At 45.3% G+C, this 20,138-nt stretch overlaps 1 protein-coding gene across 2 annotated transcripts in view; it reads right to left on the bottom strand.

Annotated features, from left to right (window-relative positions):
* Positions 1 to 19,455, bottom strand: part of LOC309557969 (aldehyde oxidase-like) — a 196,987-nt gene extending 177,532 nt beyond the window's left edge. The window contains exons 1-2 of one of the 2 annotated variants that reach the window (XM_082260857.1): positions 19,351 to 19,455; positions 6,769 to 6,826 (exon numbers count right to left, since the gene is read on the bottom strand). In XM_082260857.1, the coding sequence (XP_082116983.1) occupies positions 6,769 to 6,826; positions 19,351 to 19,416 (124 nt within the window). In that variant the 5' untranslated portion in view covers positions 19,417 to 19,455. Of the gene's footprint in view, positions 1 to 6,768; positions 6,827 to 19,350 lie in introns of those variants that run through there. The other variant, XM_082260858.1, reaches the window with a different exon arrangement.
* Between the last annotated feature and the right edge of the window lie 683 nt (positions 19,456 to 20,138).

Raw genomic sequence — 20,138 nt, 5'->3', positions numbered from 1 at the left:
CCTTGTTAGAGGTTGTTTTAGCGCTGCTAGTGTTTATATGGGCTGAGGCTCCTATACGCACCTTTTTTATGTTATGTTTTGAGTATAGCTGCTGCTTTATTGGTTATATAGGCATACGAGTATATCTTGCTGCATTGCTAGATACATACGTTTTGATCCTAGGAGTATTGCATATACATGAGCGCTGAGTGGGTGGGATAAGGAATACTTTTTCTTTCTTGCTCCTTTTCTATACCATTGATGTCCACCCCATGAGGAATTCTGACATCTTTCCCTTACATTAATATGTCACGTGCCTGAGCCGTCCTTCTGGTTGTCTCCCATCCACATAGATGCTTCCCCTCCCCTACCCTCCCCTCCCTTGTGTGTTGAGGAGGGTTGTTGGCCTGGTGTGCCTCTGGGCCCGTCCGGGGCACTTATTGGGTGGTTTCTCTGGTTACACATGTCTGGTAAAAAACACATTTTGTGAGGGGAGGCCCAGTCTGAGGGGACTTACTCTACTCTATCATTTCTTCTCTCTTTTTCATTTTTCACTTTTCCAGTTATTGGTTCGGTTATACTATAATAGTATTTTTGTTAGGATGCTGGTAGGGGACTGTAAAATGGCCCCAATTGTTCTGTTTTTGTTCTATTTTTTCCAAGATCGAGACCAAATGATTTGAGGTACCTGGACCAGTCCTAGTTGACAATGTTCCCATATTCTGGAGCTATGGGTGATCACCAGCTTTCTGTACTGTTACTCGATACTTATTACCTGTTGATGTTTCTTGGTGCCTAGTTGCTGAGACATATGGACTCATAGCCTTAGAAGAATGGTCATGCTAATGAGTAGAGCCGGATTATTTTGATGTCGTTTTTCTATGTTTAACTGGTCAGGGCCTCTGATTATATTGGAAAATGCATCCTTGTTCTGATAACTTTCTGACAATTGTTTAAGCATAAACTTCTGTATGATGCTTTAAATTTGTAATAAAAACTATTGAACAGAAACTTTGAAACTGTTGGCTAGGGAGACAAAAAAGAGCAGTAGCCCAACAATAGCCATACCATCCCCCACAAGTGTTTTAAGGCTTGAGGGTGGAAGGGCGCCTCTTTAGGGGGACTGTAGAGTTATTTTAAACATAGAACATTTATATGCATTGAAGACAACACTAATATAATCCAACAAAAAACTGGCAACTCAGTGCTTCTTCTTAAAAGATCCTTTTTGATGCACAACAGAAAATACGATGTGGCGCCCTCCTAGGTAGGGGCTAGGAAAAAGCATATATGTGGCCCTGTCTGATTATCAGAGGGGCTTGATCATTTAGTTAGGCTGTCACATGTTTCCAGGTGTGATTTGTTGAGTCGGAGGAGTCTCCCCACTGTTTCCAATGAGGGCTCATGTTAGACAGTAGAGGAAGCCTGGCCAATGGCACACTGGGGCTTGTGGCTGTCTCAGTGGGCAGAGTTAGCTGCAATGCACCCTGGGATGAGTTATAAGTCTGAGGGGAGCATGTGACAGGGTGTCTTTGGCGGGAACCAGAGTCCCAAGAGGAGGGTGATGGCTGTCTCTTCTCCTGTCAGAGCGAGTGAGGGTTTCCATGGCAGTCGGCCTGGAGGACCGGTGGTTAAGCTGGGCTGCAGGAAGGATCCAGAGTGCTGTGGAAGTTTCTAGGAAAAACAGTGTTGTGAGTACTCGAGACTGCCCAGGGGTCTGCCTGAGAGAGGGGGCCACTCCAGAAGGTCAAAAGGATCCAGGAACCAGCTAACCAGTAATTGCTATTGAGAAAGGGGGTGCCAGTGTCTGGGCCCTGAAGATTGGTGAGAGAAAGGGGGTGCTAGTGCGGGCCCTGAAGTGTTCAGCAGTGCAGCAGTGTATTCAAATAGCTACCTCCGCAGGAGTGCTTAGGGTGAGCTTAACAGAGGACTTCTTTAGTGAAAAAGCAGTCACAAGTCAAGTCAGCGTTAACAGGCATTCGGCCAGCTTTAACCAGCGTCAAGTCAGCGTTAACAGTATTGTTCAAGGGTCTCCATTTAATGATCCTAGTTTAGTTCAAAACGTGTCCCACTCATCCCTTCTCCTATCCAACCTACCAAGTAAATACAAAACCCAAGGACTGGTCATTGTCTCAGTGCTCACACTTGGAAAACATGCTTAAATGTGCTGTTGTTACTATTGGTAACCCAGGGGGACCCATATCCAGGGGGACGGCTGGGAATTGTGCTACAACAATGTCCATAGATGCCAACTGTTTCAGCCTCAGCCTTCCTCATAGCAATCTTTTAAGAAGAAGCACAGAGTTGCCGGCTTTTTGTTGGATTTATCTACAGTGGACTGGTTGGCCTGAGCATCATTTTTTTGGCGGTAGAGCTTGGGTGACTCTTGTATATAACACTAATCTAATACTGTTGAAGCAGTAAATAGAGACTGTCCATCAGGGTTGCTAACAGTCAGTAAATTTACTGAACGTTTGTAAAAATCTTTGACTTTTACAACTGTCCGTAAATATTAGGGGCTGATAACTTTTCAAGCGGTGTTGACTTTTGTAAGTGTAAACCAGGAAATGTAATTATGTGTATTGTTAGTGTTTCCATACTATGTTTATACAGTGTAAAGATCGATTGTCTTTGGTTTTTATAGGATTTCTGTCATTTTTTAGGTTGTCGGTCAGTGGCGGCCGGCCCTGCGCCGCGCCCCCCCCCCCCCCCAAAAAAAAGAAAAAGAAAAAAAAATTAAAAAAAAAAAAAAAAAAAGATTTTGCCCACAAGGGGCGCCCGCCTCATTGGTGCCTATGGGGGTGGGGTTTTCCACCCGCAGAGGCGCCGATTGACGGCCTTCTGGGGCGTAACTGTAGCGCAGAGCAATGCGCTACACCACCCCGCCTCATTGGTGCCTATGGGGGGGTGGGGTTTTCCACCCGCAGAGGCGCCGATTGGCGGCCTTCTGGGGCGTAACTGTAGCGCAGAGCATTGCGCTACACCACCCCCTTTTGTGATGTCTTGGATCATGATTGGTCCAGACTCCAGCCTGGACCAATCATGATTCAGGAGTCAGGACATCATTGTTGGGGGCGGTGCGGTCACCTTCCCGCCGTCAGATGGTCAGAGCGGGCTCCGGGATGGCACGCATCAGAGGAAGAAGAGAAGAGGACGTCTTGTCTCCACTCCACTCTCCAGAGAGTCCCGACTGGCCGACTCCTGAGAGCAGCAGCATGCCAGGCAGCAGCAGTGACAGGTAAGTGCCTCAGACGGACTCAGTGTGGTCCTCTCTGTCCTGTGAGAGGAAACACACAGGCAGCGACAGTGCAGCTCTAGGGGGAGGTCTCACTCTGTGTGTTTTGCAAGAAGCACATGTGGAGTGGAGTGATGAGAGAAGAAGCTGCTTACCGTTCAGGCAGGATGTACTTTCATAGAGGCAGCCAGGAGAGAGCAGTGCTCATCCCTGCTGCCATTCATCCTATTCCATCCCATCTGCCACCCATGCCATCTGCCACCCATGCCATCTGCCACCCATCCCATCTGCCACCCATGCTATCTGCCACCCATCCCATCTGCCACCCATGCCATCTGCCACCCATGCCATCTGCCACCCATCCCATCTGCCACCCATCCCATCTGCCACCCATGCTATCTGCCACCCATCCCATCTGCCACCCATGCCATCTGCCACCCATCCCATCTGCCACCCATCCCATCTGCCACCCATCCCATCTGCCACCCATCCCATCTGCCACTCATGCTATCTGCCACTCATGCCATCTGCCACCCATCCCATCTGCCACCCATCCCATCTGCCACTCATCCCATCTGCCACTCATCCTATCTGCCACCCATGCCATCTGCCACCCATCCCATCTGCCACTCATCCCATCTGCCACCCATCCCATCTGCCACCCACGCTATCTGCCACCCATCCCATCTGCCACCCATGCTATCTGCCATCCATGCCATCTGCCACCCATGCCATCTGCCACTCATCCCATCTGCCACCCATGCCTTCTGCCACTCATCCCATCTGCCACTCATCCCAACCAGTATCTGTCCTTCTATGTAGAGCACCTGTCCTGTCTATAATACCCATCATCAGTATCTGTCCTATGAAGTGTACCTGCCCCCCTGTGTGCACCCTTCTGGGGGAGATCACAAGTCTAAGGTTATAGCGCAACCTGCAGAGAGAACCACACTGGTCTCTGTGCATTGAAAGGGGGCACGCTGGTCACTCTGCATTGAAAGGGGGCACGCTGGTATCTCTGCATTGAAAGGGGGCACGCTGGTATCTCTGCATTGAAAGGGGGCACGCGGGCATCTCTGCATTGAAAGGGGGCACGCTGGTCACTGTGCATTGAAAGGGGGCACGATGATCTCTTCATTGAAGGGGGCACACTGGTCTCTCTGCATTGAAAGGGGGCACGCTATACCTTAATTACTGAAGGCCCCTTTCACACTTTTGTGACCTCAAAGTCACGCAATTTTTTACAGGGTTTTTTGCCGCAAAGCAATGCCTATTACATTTTTCTGTTTGCGCCCCCCCAAAAAATTTTGAGCACCAGCCGCCACTGTTGTCGGTAGAAAAAATGTTTGTAATTCTGCAGAAAAATCTCATAGTTTAAAGAAGTTTGTATTAGAGTTATAGAGTAATTGTTTACCAGCAATTATGCCATCATATGAAATATTGTGATAATCATTATTGCTACAACCTTTTTCTTTTCTTTACCCACTGCTACACAAAATCTTTCACCACTTGCTTGCTGTGGTGATGGAAGGGGTGGGAGGGCTTAGAATACACACCTGGGGCCCTAAGATCTGAAATGCTGAAAAAAAGACTGCTAAGCTACTGAGGACAGATTGGTTAGCTGGAAAATGTATTGACAAAAGTTAATTGTACTCCACTGATACCCCGTTATTCCCTGTTGTAGCTCCACCCCCGAAGGAGCTGCGTGGTCATTTTTGGGTTCCGTGTTCTGCGCCTCAACCCCAAAAATAAAACACAGCCCCCCTGGTTAACCACTTGCCGACCGCCGCACAACTATTTACTGCGGCGGTCAGCCCAGTACAGGCAAAGTGACGTAGTACTACGTCGCTCGTCTGAGAGACTCTAGGGGGCGAGTGCGTGCCACCGGAGGCGCGCTCCCGCCCCGCTCGTTCTCTAACATGTCCGCGCGTGTGACCGGCGGACCCGATGTCCGCCGGTCACTCGCAATCGTCCGCTGAAGAGGGAGAAAGGCAGGCGGCTAATGTAAACAAAGCCGCCTGTCATTCTCCCTGATCTAACTGCAGAGATCATACGATCCTGCTATGTAGGATCGTATGTCTCTGTGGTTACATCACTAGCCACACCCCTTTACAGTAAGAAGCACGCCCCTAGGGACACACTTAACCCCTTCATCACCAATAAAGTTAACCCCTTCCCTGCCAGTGTCATTTTTACAGTAACAGTGCATATGTATAGCACTGATTACTGTAGTAATGTCACTGGTACCCCCAAAAGTGTCAAAAATGTCAGTCACCGCACTGTCGCAGTCCCGCAAAAAAAAAAAAAAAAAATCGCAGATCGCCGCCATTACTCGTTAAAAAAAAAAAAACACCAAAGATGACAGAAATCTTTCCCTTAGTTAGTAAACGCAATAACTTTTGCGCAAACCAATCAAAATACGCTTATTGCGATTTTTCTTACCAAACATATGTAGCAGAAAACAAATTAGCTTAAAATGTTAAAGAATTTGATTTTTAAATTTTTTTGGGGAATTTCATATAAAAAATGTGAAAAATATTGTTATTTTTTCAAAATTGTCGCTCTTTTTTTGTTTATAGCGCAAAAAGTAAAAATCGCACAGGTGATCAAATACCACCAAAAGAAAGCTCTGTTTGTGGGGAAAAAAGGACGTCAATTTCATTTGGGTACGCGCAATTGTCCGTTAAAGTCACGCAGTGCCGAATCGCAAAATAGGGCCTGGTCAGGAAGGGGGTAAAATCTTCCGGGGCTTAAGTGGTTAAACAAAATCACTGCAAACACAGATGCACTCGTACTTGTGAAAATGTTTCCGATACTTTGCATCCATACTAGATGGGTGCGAATTGCACTGCAAAGAAACATTTTTAACAGGAATGCGGTGCAAAATGCAATCCTGTCTGAATCCCACTGCTCCTGTGTGAACACAAGCTAATATCACTATGACAAGCCTGGGTTCACATTGTACACAATTCTTTGCAGTGTGATTTGCACACACTCATTTTGTATGGATGCAAATCGCACCGCAAAGTATTGGTATTTGGCATTGGCAAGTACTTGTCCAAAAGTATCGGTACTCGTACTGTATCGGTGCATTACTATTAGGAAGGTCACCAACGGCTCCCACCAAGATTTCCAGTGGCCCCTGTGATCTGTATTTATGTCCCCATTAGTAAAAAAAATAAAACACATTTTTATCTAACTGCTAATCTGCACTTGGATTAGACCATCAACACTATCCTCTGAAATAAAGTAAAAATTTGGAGCAAATAGATAAGGTAGCAAATATAGACATCAGGAAGATGCCTATTGAAGGTTGAAAGGTTTTAATTTCATAGAAGGAACAGGCTAGCACTTACGAACTCCCTGCGATTTGGTGCTCATCTCAAATGATACATTAACAGTATGATAAAGTCGGCACAAAAATGTATTATATTGGCCTGATAAAGTCAGCACAATCATTATATTGGCATAGAGGTAAAATTTTGATATTTGATCATCACCGGCATGTACTTTTTTATGGTTTTTGAATTACCACTGTAAGGACACAAGGATACATTTTCTTCTCAGGTAAGGCAACAGCATTTCCCCTGGGTCTGCATTCTGTTCAGTAATCTGTGGTGCAGAAATAAAGGTTAATTGAAGAGACAGGAGAATTGTTGACTTGTGCACACAAATGTCTTATTCGGAACTTCTTACTCTGGAAAAAACTTGTGACCTAAACACATAAAAAAAAAATTGTCAAGGCGAGCATCTTTAGGAGTAACCCCAGTACACACACTAAAATGGAACTGGAGGGAGCTAAGCCTGATCTTAACCTTGTACTTGTTGATAAGTAATTCAGGTGTAAGTTTTATCTGAAAGGCAATGAAAAAGATACCCTTCTAGTTGTACAAATTCAAAAACTTGATCCAGCCCAAAAAAAAAAAAAAAAACTATGCCTCTGCCTCCCAGATACAACATTGAAACTATCTTGGATAGATTACTAGTCAGAATTTGCATAGAACCTCTCAGAGCTTTATAACCCTACCAACTCCTCCTCTTCATTCATAGCTGATGATATGCTTTCCTGCATGCCACTCCCACAAAGTTAGAATGTCCGGAAGCCAAGTAGCTGCTGATAGAATTAACCAAAGTCAACTGCCAAAAAATGCCACAAATTATATACGGCTGATTACCCAACCCTTCTTCACAAACCTAAAAGCTTACTTTCAGCTTGCAAGGGTACCTTCTTTCCTGGCAGGGGCATATTGAAGCAATCAAGATGACATGCTTACCAAAATGATTATACATGGTTTTGGGTGCTTCCCATCAGACACCATTGTTGATTTTCTGTGGTCAGCAGCAAAAAATCTCACGGTTTATATGTCAACATACACTTTTTCACAGTAAACCGCAGGGTGGGTTAGGAGTCCCACATTTGCAGAAATATTATCAAGCCTCTCAACTAGCATCTTTCACTAAATATCACATTACCTTTGAGATGCCCATATAGGTGTCCCTTGAATTACCTTTGAGATGCCCATATAGGTGTCCCTTGAAACAGTGGACTGTGACTCATTGCATATAGATACCTTACTATGGATAGTCTATGTTTGTGTCCACTCCCGCCCGCACCCGCAATGTTTATGTTCCACTCCTGCCCGCACCCGCAATGTTTGTGTTCCACTCCTGCATGCACCCGCAATGTTTGTGTCCACTCCGCCCGCACCCGCAATGTTTGTGTCCACTCCCGCCCGCACCCACAATGTTTATGTTCCACTCCTGCCCGCACCCGCAATGTTTGTGTTCCACTCCTGCCCGCACCCGCAATGTTTGTGTCCACTCCTGCCCGCACCCTCAAGGTTTGTGTTCCACTCCTGCCCATACCCGCAATGTTTGGGTTCCACTTCTGCCAGCACCCGCAATGTTTGTGTCTACTCCCGTCTGCACCTGCAATGTTTGTGTCCACTCCCGCCCGCACCTACAATGTTTGTGTCCACTCCGCCCGCACCCGCAATGTTTGTGTCCACTCCCGCCCGCACCCGCAATGTTTATGTTCCACTCCTGCCCGCACCCGCAATGTTTGTGTTCCACTCCTGCCCGCACCCGCAATGTTTGTGTCCACTCCTGCCTGCACCCGCAATGTTTGTGTCCACTCCCGCAATGTTTGTGTCCACTCTCGCCCGCACCCGCAATGTTTATGTTCCACTCCTGCCCGCACCCGCAATGTTTATGTTCCACTCCTGCCCCCACCCGCAATGTTTATGTTCCACTCCTGCCCGCACCCGCAATGTCTGTGTTCCACTCCTGCCCGCACCCGCAATGTTTGTGTCCACTCCTGCCCGCACCCACAATGTTTGTGTCCACTCCGCTCGCACCCGCAATGTTTGTGTCCACTCCCGCCCACAACCGCAATGTTTGTGTCCACTCCCGCCCACAACTGCAATGTTTGTGTTCCACTCCTGCCCGCACCCGCAATGTTTGTGTCCACTCCCGCCCACACCCGCAATGTTTGTGTCTACTCCGCCCGCACCCGCAATGTTTGTTTCCACTCCTGCGGTTTTGCCCTATACTCGCTGTATAACACTACCCCCTCTTCTGAGGCAACACCATTTCATAACATCAGTGGAGCCATCACGTCCCAATTAAATATTTTAGCCCACTGGATGTGCCCTAATATGTTCTGTAGATTCTGCTACATACAGAACTTCTCTATTATTAATAGTTTAGCCCGCTGGATGTGTATACAGTAAGCTTTGGTTACTTACAGAACATCCCTGTGCTGTAATACTCTATGTACCACGCTGAGCCAATCACGGCAAGCTGTGTATTCTATTATTGCATACAAAGCCTGCTCGGATTGGCAAAGGTTGTATAAGCCTGCCTCCCTGACTCAGCCAATCTGAGCAGGCTTTGTATGCATTAATAGAATACACCGCTTGTCGTGATTGGCTCAGCACGGTTCATAGAGTATTACAGCACAGGGACGTTCTGTAAGTTGCCAAAGGTACTGTATACACATCCAGCGGGCTAACATTTTTAATAGGGATGTTCTGTAACTAGCTGAAGCTGCAGTACCTGGCGTATAAGACGACCCTCGATTTTTGGGGTACCTTTTTTTTATAAAAAAAGTCGTCTTATACGCCTACGCCAGAAAATACGTACATTTTTTGACCGTCCTTTTCCACCCGCAGTAGAGGTAAAACCGCCCGCTCCCGCAAGATTTGCATTGGGTTCCGCGGGTCCCACGGGAGCCCAAACCCAATGCAGCCCTCTAATCTATAGTACTAATAAGCTCAACTTTTTGACTCTGTGACTCCCCGAACTCCTGGAACTCCTCTCCCCTTTTCATTGTAATCACCTTTTTTCCTGTTCTCCTGACACTCTCTCCTTTTACCCCTCCATTCTTTTTATAGTTTCTCCGTTTACAATGCTTCATCTATGTTAACATGTCATGGTCTTAAAAACAATTAAACTACTGTTTCACCAACACATTAGCCATATGCAAATGATCACTGTGTTGTCTGCTCATGTTCTAGCTCCATCATACCATGCTGCTTCCTTGTAATATATACAGTCAGGTCCATAAATATTCTAATATTTTTGGCTCTATACACCACCACAATGTATTTGAAAAGAAAAAAACCGGATGTGCTTTAACTGCAGACTTTCAGCTTTAATTTTGAGGGTATTTACATCCAAATCAGGTGAACGGTGTAGGAATTACAACAGTTTGTATATGTGCCTCCCACTTTTTAAGTATTTTAAAGTAATGGGACAATTGGCTGCTCAGCTGTTTTATGGCCAGGTGTGTGTTATTCCCTCATTATCCCATTTACAAGGAGCAGATAAAAGGTCCAGAGTTCATTTCAAGTGTGCTATTTGCATTTGGAATCTGTTGCTGTCAACTCTCAATATGAGATCCAAAGAGCTGTCACTATCAGTGAAGCAAGCCATCATTAGGCTGAAAAAAAACAAAACAAACCCATCAGAGAGATAGCAAAAACATTAGGTGTGGTCAAATCAACTGTTTGGAACATCCTTAAAAAGAAAGAACGCACCGGTGAGCTCAGCAACACCAAAAGACCCGGAAGACTACGGAAAACAAATGTGGGGGATGACCAAAGAATTCTTTCCCTGGTGAAGAAAACACTCTTCACAACAGTTGGCCAGATCAAGAACACTCTCCAGGAGGTAGGTGTATGTGTGTCAAAGTCAGCAATCATGAGAAGACTTCACCAGAGTGAATACAGAGGGTTCACCACAAGATGTAAACCATTGGTGAGCCTCAAAAACAGGAAGGCCAGATTAGAGTTTGCCAAACAACATCTAAAAAAGCCTTCACAGTTCTAGAACAACATCCTATGGACAGATGAGACCAAGATCAACTTGTACCAGAGTGATGGGAAGAGAAGAGTATGGAGAAGGAAAGGAACTGCTCATGATCCAAAGCATACTACCTCATCAGTGAAGCATGGTGGTGGTAGTGTCATGGCGTGGGCATGTATGGCTGCCAATGGAACTGGTTCTCTTGTATTTATTGATGATGTGACTGCTGACAAAAGCAGCAGGAGGAATTCTGAAGTGTTTCGGGCAATATTATCTGCTCATATTCAGCCAAATGCTTCAGAACTAATTGGAGGCATTTCACAGTGCAGATGGACAATGACCCGAAGCATACTGCGAAAGCAACCAAAGAGTTTTTAAGGGAAAGAAGTGAAATGTTATGCAATGGCCAAGTCAATCACCTGACCTGAATCCGATTGAGCATGCATTTCACTTGCTGAAGACAAAAACTGAAGGAAAAATGCCCCAAGAACAAGCAGGAACTGAAGACAGTTTCAGTAGAGACCTGGCAGAGCATCACTAGGGATGAAACCCAGCATCTGGTGATGTCTATGCGTTCCAGACTTCAAGCTGTAATTGACCGCAAAGGATTTACAACCAAGTATTAAAAAGTGAAAGTTTGATTTATGATTGTTAATCTGCCCCATTACTTTTGGTCCCTTAAAAAGTGGGAGGCACATATATAAACTGTTGTAATTCCTACACCTTTCACCTGATTTGGATGTAAACACCCTCAAATTAAAGCTGAAAGTCTTCAGTTAAAACACATCTTGTTTGTTTCATTTCAAATCCATTGTGGTGGTGTATAGAGCCAAAAAAATTGGAATTATGTCGATGTCCCAATATTTTTGGACCTGACTGTATAAAATACCACAGGGATAATTGACTGCCCATTTTGTTGTTAACATTTGAAAAAATAAAACAACTGAGCAAAAAAAATAAACAAATAAAGAATTTGTCTTTACTGCGATTTAGCATCACTAAGACCCCTTTCACACTGGGGCGATCCGACTTGCCGGGGCGACCTCATAGGTCGCGGCGCGCTGCTCGCACCGTGACCTCGGAGCGGCCGGCACGAACTTCATAACATTGAAGTCTATGCAGGTCGCTCCGGGTCGCCCCAAAGAAGCTCCGGACCCTTTTTCTAAGTCGGAGCGACTTGTGTCGCTACTATTAGAACGGGTCCACAGCTTCTCTATGGCAGGCGACCTACGGCGACCTGTCAGGCGACCAGGTCGCCTGACAGGTCGCCCCAGTGTGAACGGGGTCTGAACCAATCCCCTATTATACAATGTAGTCTAATCGTATATATAGTACCTTGAAAAAGTTTTCATACCCCTTGAAATTCTTTCACATTTGTCACGTTACAACCAAAAATGTAAATGTATTATGTTGGGATTTTATGTGATAGACCAACACAAAGTGTGACATAATTGTGAAGTGGATGGAAAATAATAAATGGTTTTCAATTTTTTTTACAATTAAATATGTGAAAAGTGTGGCGTCCATTTGTATTTAGCCCCCCTGAGTCAATAGTTTGTAGAACGTCCTTTCGCTGCAATGACAGCTGCATGTCTTTTTGGGTATGTCTCTACCAGCTTTGTACATCTAAAGAGTGACATTATTGCCAATTCTTCTTTGCAAAATAGCTTAAGCCCTGTCAGATTGGATAGAGAGCGTCTGCAAACAGTACATTTCAAGTCTTGCCACAGGTTCTCAACTGGATTTAGGTCTGGACTTTTACTGAGCCATTCTAACACATGATATGCTTTAATCTAAACAATGGGTGTCTAACCTTTTGGCTTCTCTGGGCCACATTGAGTGTAGAGAAATTTTCTCAGGCCGCATATAAAATATATACAATGTAGTCTAATCGTATATATAGTACCTTGAAAAAGTTTTCATACCCCTTGAAATTTTTTCACATTTGTCACGTTACAACCAAAAATGTAAATGTATTATGTTGGGATTTTATGTGATAGACCAACACAAAGTGTGACATAATTGTGAAGTGGATGGAAAATAATAAATGGTTTTCAATTTTTTTTACAATTAAATATGTGAAAAGTGTGGCGTCCATTTGTATTTAGCCCCCCTGAGTCAATAGTTTGTAGAACGTCCTTTCGCTGCAATGACAGCTGCATGTCTTTTTGGGTATGTCTCTACCAGCTTTGTACATCTAAAGAGTGACATTATTGCCAATTCTTCTTTGCAAAATAGCTTAAGCCCTGTCAGATTGGATAGAGAGCGTCTGCAAACAGTACATTTCAAGTCTTGCCACAGGTTCTCAACTGGATTTAGGTCTGGACTTTTACTGAGCCATTCTAACACATGATATGCTTTAATCTAAACAATGGGTGTCTAACCTTTTGGCTTCTCTGGGCCACATTGAGTGTAGAGAAATTTTCTCAGGCCGCATATAAAATATATACTATAGTTAAGGTAGAAGATGATCAAATGAAATGGAATCAGTATACAGAGGTTTACTTCTTCTGAGAGATATTAAAAGGAACACTCTGACCACCATGACTACTTTAGTGATTTGAAGTGGTCATGGTGGTAGGAGTCAGAAACACTGCACATGCTGGGATATTTATAGTTATGTGCTGGGGGCTAGTTGCACTCCTAGCACATATGACTTAAGCAGCCAGAAAATGTCATGTTCTTATTCATACATGTACGAACAAGGACATGACATATTATGATGAAATACAACTAGTTATTAAAAAACATATTGCAACAATTTACGCACGCTAATGCACATACCTTTTCTACTTATTTTTCAGACTGCTGGCGGGTACTGCTGGTCCGGTTACTGCTGGTCATGTGGGTACTGCTGGTCATGACGTTGGGTACTGCTGGAGGAAGCAGCAGCTGCAGTAGAGAGCAGAGCCGCTGCTTCCTGTATGGCTCCTGTCACAGGCGGTGTGCATTTCATATCACTCCACCTGTGACAGAGCCGGAACTATGCAGGAACCAGCGGCTCTGTCACTGACTGCAGACATCCTAAGTCTCCTGCGGCAGCCGGGAGATCGCACAGCACTTGCGGCATAGTGCGTGCCCATTCAAAGTAGCCTAAACAGTGCCCATCCAATGCAGCCTCACCAGTGCATTACCATCCAATGCAGCCTGATCAGTGCCCATCAAATGCAGCCTCACCAATGCATGCCCTTCCAATGCAGCCTGATCAGTGCCAATCCAATGCAGCCTCACCAGTACATGCCCATCCAATGCAGCCTGATCAGTGCCCATCCAATGCAGCCGCACCAGTGCCCATCCAATGCAGCCGCACCAGTGCGTGCCTGTCCAATGCAGCCTTACTAGTGCATGCCCCTCCAATGCAGCTTCATCAGTGTGTGCCCATCCAATGCAGCCTGATCAGTGCCCATCCAATGCAGCCTCACAAGTGCATGCCCATCCAATGCAGCCTGATCAGTGTCCATCCAATGTAGCCCCACCAGTGCATGCCCATCCAATGCAGCCTGATCAGTGCCCATCCAATGCAGCCTCACCAGTGCATGCCCATCCAATGCAGCTTGATCAGTGTCCATCCAATGTAGCCTCATTAGTGCATGCCCATCCAGTGCAGCCTCACCAGTGCGTGCCCATCCAATGCAGCCTGCAATGAAGAGAGAGGAGAGCCGCTGGATTACACAGAGCGGGGAACTCCCGCTTACCGGGCGACCGCTGTCTTATGAATCTTACCTCCTGAACTGGCTCCTATGATAGACGTCACCAATGTGTTGTCTATCATAGGAGCTGGTCCAGGAGTTGGGGCTTCGTATGACAGTGGCCTCCTGGTAAGCAGGAGATCCCCGCTCTGTTTGTAATCCAACGGCACTCACCCCTCCCCCCTCCTCTCCCCTTCCCTCCGAGACAGCCTCTGCCTACAGTTATTTGGAAGCCGCTGTGGCCGTGCCCCTGACTTGACTTCCTTCCTCCCCAGCAAAAAAATAAATAAAAAATTGTCAGGGAGCAGTGGGCCACATTGTCTAAAGTTCCGGGCCGCATGTTGGACATGACTGATTTAAACCATTCTATTGTAGCTATGGCTGTATGTATAGGGCCGTTGTCCTACTGGAAGATGAACCTCTGCCCCCAAGTCTTAAAATTCCTTTTTTTTTTTTGAGAACCAACTTCCTGTTAGAGGATGGCTATTTTTGTTCTCCATGGTCCAACTGTTTGTAGGAGCATACCCTTTTGCTTGGCCCTGAGATGGACTATGGACCATGGGATTTGTCGTGTGTCTAGAGTAGTGTACATGACTGCAATTAACATGCATGCATATTCCAAGTAAACAAAAGTTCTAATTCTCACCTGAGCTCTTCTCCATCCAGCAATTTGCACGAAAGCTGAGCTTCTCCCGGATCTCTCATTCCTCATTGGCTGAGACAGCAGTCATTGAGCCAATGAGGAGAGAGTGGGGGCAGCGCTGAGCCGCAGCTCTGTCTGTCTTATGGACATAGAGCAGAGCTCAGGAGCAAGCACACACCAGTGTCCCCAGAGCAAGTGGTTTGCTATTATGGCACTGGCTGAAGAGGAGAAGCCAGGAGCGCTGGCGGGGGACCTGAAACGAGGAGGGTTGAGGATGCTCTGTGCAAAACCATAGCACAGAGCAAGTAAGCAATGTCTCTTTAAGTGATAGTACAGCATTTGTCAACCTTTTTTCAGCCACGGCCCCCTCAAGTATGCAAAATCTCAAGACACCTTCCTCTAAAATCAAAGCACATAACCACCTTGATTTCTTCACAAGAAAATGGTAAAAAAACATTGTGTCGTATGTAAGGACCTCATACGCACTCAATATATTCCCCATCTTGGGCAGCTTACACTGCAGCCTTCCCTACTTAAAGTAGAGCTATAGGCAAAACATCCCCCCCCCCATTTGGATAGAGTAAGGGAGTGATCCTTGTCCAGTTGGGGAGATTTACTTTCACTTCTGGTCCTATGCCAAAACAGGTATGAGAGGAAATCCATGGAAATTAAGGGAATCAAGCACTGATGCTGGACAAGAAGGCCTGGTTCGCAGTCTCCGCTCTAATTTATCCCAAAGGTGTTCTATCGGGTTGAGGTCAGGCTAGTCAAGTTCCTCCACCCCAAGCTCACTCATCCATGTCTTTATGGACCTTGCTTTGTGCATCGGTGTGCAGTCATGTTGGAACATTCCTAAACTGTTCCCACAAAGTTGGGAGCATGAAATTGTCTGAAATGTCTTGGTATGCGGACGCCTTAAGAGTTCCATTCACTGGAACTAAGGGGACAAGCCCAACCCCTAAAAAAATGAAAGAATTATAGAGGCTACTTTTGCTCTTGAAAGAGTTAGCTCTTTTGCTGTCAAGTGGATCTTCCCGCCTCTGCCCCCCAATCCTTAGCACATTCTCATTTGTTGCCAAGCTTGTTAATTATAAGGATAATCTAATGGAAGCATAAGGAAGGCAGGACTGGACAGATCAGCCTTTGACATTTGCAGGAGTTATTAAAACTGGCATACAATGGCCTGCCATTTTGGGTACCGCATATTACTGCATGGTTATGTAAAAGTATGTATAGGCCCCACCAGGGGCATGCATTGTACTTCTGCAGCCTTTTTAGCACTTATTGTGCTGACAGCATTGCTATAAGGTTTGCTTAAGGGTTGGTTTATTAGTTAGGTCAAGATTTAGTTACGTGTAGTATTTAGCCAAAGTCAATAAGGTTTAGATCTATGGTTAGGTTTAGGGACTGTGGATTGGTTAGTTTTCAGGTTTGTAGATGATTCTGTTTAAGTGTTGATTTAAAGTATGAAGCAGTAATAAACAGGGCCAGATCTAAGGGGGTGCTGAGATTCTTTGCCCACCCTGAGATTTCAGTGGTGCCCTCCCAGGACCAATGACATGGGTATCAGGAAGTAGAAGGGCTGGGGGCAGTTTGCAGCCTCATTGGTGCCATGTTGTATGGCTGCACAGTGCCTTGCCCTTATCCACCACACCATTTGTTTCCATGGTGCAGGAAAGGTGGGAACCAGGAGGCACAGCATAATTTATTGCTTTTTGTGAAGGGGGGACTCTGTTGTGATGGGGGAAATAAAGGACTCTCTTGTGATAGGGGTGGGCTCTGTTGTGATGGGGGATACTCCAGTATAAAGGGGGGCTCTGATAGGATGGGATGACTCTGATTTGAAGGAGTTGATGTAATTGGGGGACAGTGATGTAAAGGGAGCTAACTCTAAAGTGCTGGCTGGAATCTGTGAAGGGGGAAAGCTGATGTAAATGGGGAACTCCCCCATATGACACCAAGGAATGGGCGACATCATCCAGTGCAGATATCAGTGTCCTTCAGCCCAATAAATACAGTTCAGGCCTGGGGAGTCTCCTAATGCTGTATGCTTTTAAAGGATGCCATAACAAAAACAACTTTCGCTTCTCAGATAAATACCTGAACTACGTTTGATCCAAGTAGTGTCTTGATATCTACTCTTTACTGAATCATGGTCCTGACTTACTTTTCTAAGGCTCCCCCAGTGGTGACCTCTTTGCTTTGCCCCCCCCCTCCCTTTTTTTTCTCTCCCTTTCTTTCTTCCTCTTCTTCTCTTTATTACTTTCTCTCTCTTTTGTCTTTTTTCTATCTTCTATTTCTATTATAATAAAATACTATTGGATATGCACGAAATCAGTCAAACATAGTCAGATCCGTCTTCTATACTTTTCATATATACTGTGCACCAGTGGCGTACCAACGGGGGGGTTCAGGAGGGGGGCGACAAGCCCCGGGTGCCACGCACAGGCCAGCGCCGCCGGCCGGCCCGCATCTCTATGTAAAGGCAATTGCAGTAGCAGCTCCTTCAGTCCGCACTGCTCGCGGGGGGGTGGAAGAAGGTGGATGCCCCAGCAGCCTCCCTGTGTTTCTTGATAGGTGGAGTGGTGGGACAGCTGCATTTTGGGTAACTGATGATGTTTCCATATTCCTCCTGCAGCTGAATGCCTGATTCTCCTCCTCTCCCTTCAGGTATTCAGCGGCTGCAGGAGGGATATGGAAAGATAATTTCCTCTATATGCAGCTGCCCCATCGATCCACCTATCCAACTTCTTTTGATGCCCCCACAGTGCTGTCCAGCCCCCCCCCCACCAGTGCACTTCAGCCCCAACCCTCCAGTCCCCCCCAGTGCTCTTTAGCCCCCCCCAATGCTCTTCAGCCCCCCTTCTCCAGTCCCCCCAGTGCTCTTCAGCTCCCCCGAGTGCTTTTCAGCCCCCCCCACATGCTCTCTGGCTCCCCCAGTGCTATCCACCCCCTGTGCTCCCTGGCTTCCCCCCTCAGTGATCTCCAGTTCCCCCAGTGCTCTCCAGTCCACCCCCCAATGCTCTCTGGCTCCCCAGTGATCTTTTGTCTCCCCCCCTGTGCTCTATGCCCTCTTCCCCCAGTGCTCTCCGACCCCTCCCCCCGTGCTCTCTGCCCCCCTGGTTTTCCCTCCCCCACAGTGCTCCCTGCCCCCCCCCAGTGCTCTCCACCCACCGCGCTCTCAACCCCCTGCAATGCTTTCCAGACCCCCCTAATTCTCTCCAGTCCCCCCCTGTCACCTTCAGCTCCTCCAGTGCTCTCTGGTTCCCCTGTGGTCCCTGCCCCCCCCTAGTGCTCTTCTATCTTCTATCATGTCCGCAGTCTCTGACCATCTCTTGTATCATGTCTGCAGTCTCTGACCATCTCCTGTATCATGTCTGCAGTCTGTGACCATCTCCTGTATCATGTCCGCAGTCTCTGACCATCTCTTGTATCATTTCTGCAGTCTCTGACCATCTCCTGTATCATGTCTGCAGTCTGTGACCATCTCCTGTATCATTTCTGCAGTCTCTGGCCATCTTTTGTATCATGTCCTCAGTCTCTGACCATCTCCTGTATCACGTCTGCAGTCTCTGACCATCTTTTGTATCATGTCCTCAGTCTCTGACCATCTCCTGTATCACGTCTGCACTCACTGATACAGGAAGTGTGTTACTGGCTGGAAAACAGAGTGGAAAAGCCTAAAATAGAAAACTAATACAGCCTCCACATCTAATGATTGGTAAGCTGCAATATATTATATTTTTGGCTTTGGGTTTAATACCATTTTAAAGTTAGGGAACTAGTTCAGAACAATGTTAAATTAGCATCATATTTCAGAGCGTGATACACAAAGTTTTTGGCATGTAACCATGCAATTCACAGGTCCTCTCAAACTATTCTTTAGGTACAATATTTCTTGGTGCAGCAAAACCACTGCATCTCTTTATTTATAGTTGAAAGATATGGTTAAAAAAACCTGTAAAGTCTGAGAGATACAAGAATCCAGCATATTACACAATGATGCTCAGATAAAAAAACTGAAGTTTACTTCTGGGTGACACTGGCCTTTAAAAGGACTCCTACCATAGGGGCCCAAACTATTGCTAAAGAATTCATCCATACAGTTTTAACTAGAGAAAATGTAGTCATTAAAGTGCACTCATTAAAATATATATATTATTTGGATAAAATAAATATATTGCGAAATGTTAATAACTTAAAAAATACACACACAAATAGGCAAAAGTTATATACAGGATTTCATTTTGTTTGAGCAACTCTGCCTGTTAACTGTCAGCAAAGACATGTATTACAGTAAGTAGCGAAAGATTTACATGTTCACACTAGTAATGCAATGCAATTAATCGAAAAAAAAAAAACATTTGGATAAACAAATCAACATTAAAGACTATTCATGCCCAGCAAAAGTCAATTGCGTTGCATGTTATCTTATCAAAAGCTCTTCAATATAAGCCAATAATTTAACAAAATAGAAGTAACAATTTTATACTTACTTTCTTGCCATTCACGAAGAAGATAAGTTCATCTGATTCCATGCCTTTCTTCTTGGCTGTAGACATCCAGCTGTAGTTGCAGCTCTAGATCCAAGCAGGTATTTGGAAGCAGCACACTGCTGATGTATAATTTTCTAGTTGGTGAAATGTTGGGAGGGGACAGAGATCACAGGAAGACAGAATCAGAGCATGCTGTCTACAAAGCCAAGCAGAAGATAGAAGCCTACTTGTTTTTTCTGCCTATTAAGGTCTCAAACCATTATCTGTTACTTTTTGTCACTTTAAAATCTTAGCTAAGAAAACTATATATATATACACACCGTAATGTACAAAGATATAGCCATTTCTAAGTCTAGTTACATTTTGAACCTTGATCAATAATTCATGCAAGATCAAATTTAAAAAATTAACTTTCACATCTAGTGTAAATCCATTTTTTGCTTTCAAATTTGCTTTATTATTTCAGGTCTCCCTGCTCGAAAGAGTACTGACTGATACCTGTAATTTATACAGCTTATATTCCCCTATTTTCTGGTATCAAACGTTTTTAATGTAGAAAGATGTATATTATAACATACATAGATGGTTCAATGTATACAGAAGAAAGAATGAAATAAAGAGGGCATCGTACTGGGGTCATATGCTTATATAGCAAATGAGCATATGCAAATTAGTATCCAACAAACATACAGTAGGTACATTTTGTACAAATAAAGAGTTAGTCAGTGTGTTAAAGACATGCAGTCCAGTACATTTGATGAGTAATGTTCAATTTGCCTGTTGCATGG

This window comes from Pelophylax lessonae (assembly GCF_965119305.1).
Source record: "Pelophylax lessonae genome assembly, chromosome: 6".
Classification (NCBI taxonomy): Eukaryota; Metazoa; Chordata; class Amphibia; order Anura; family Ranidae; genus Pelophylax; species Pelophylax lessonae.
Note: the sequence above shows the minus strand (reverse complement) of the source record. Positions and strands in the feature narration are given on the sequence as shown.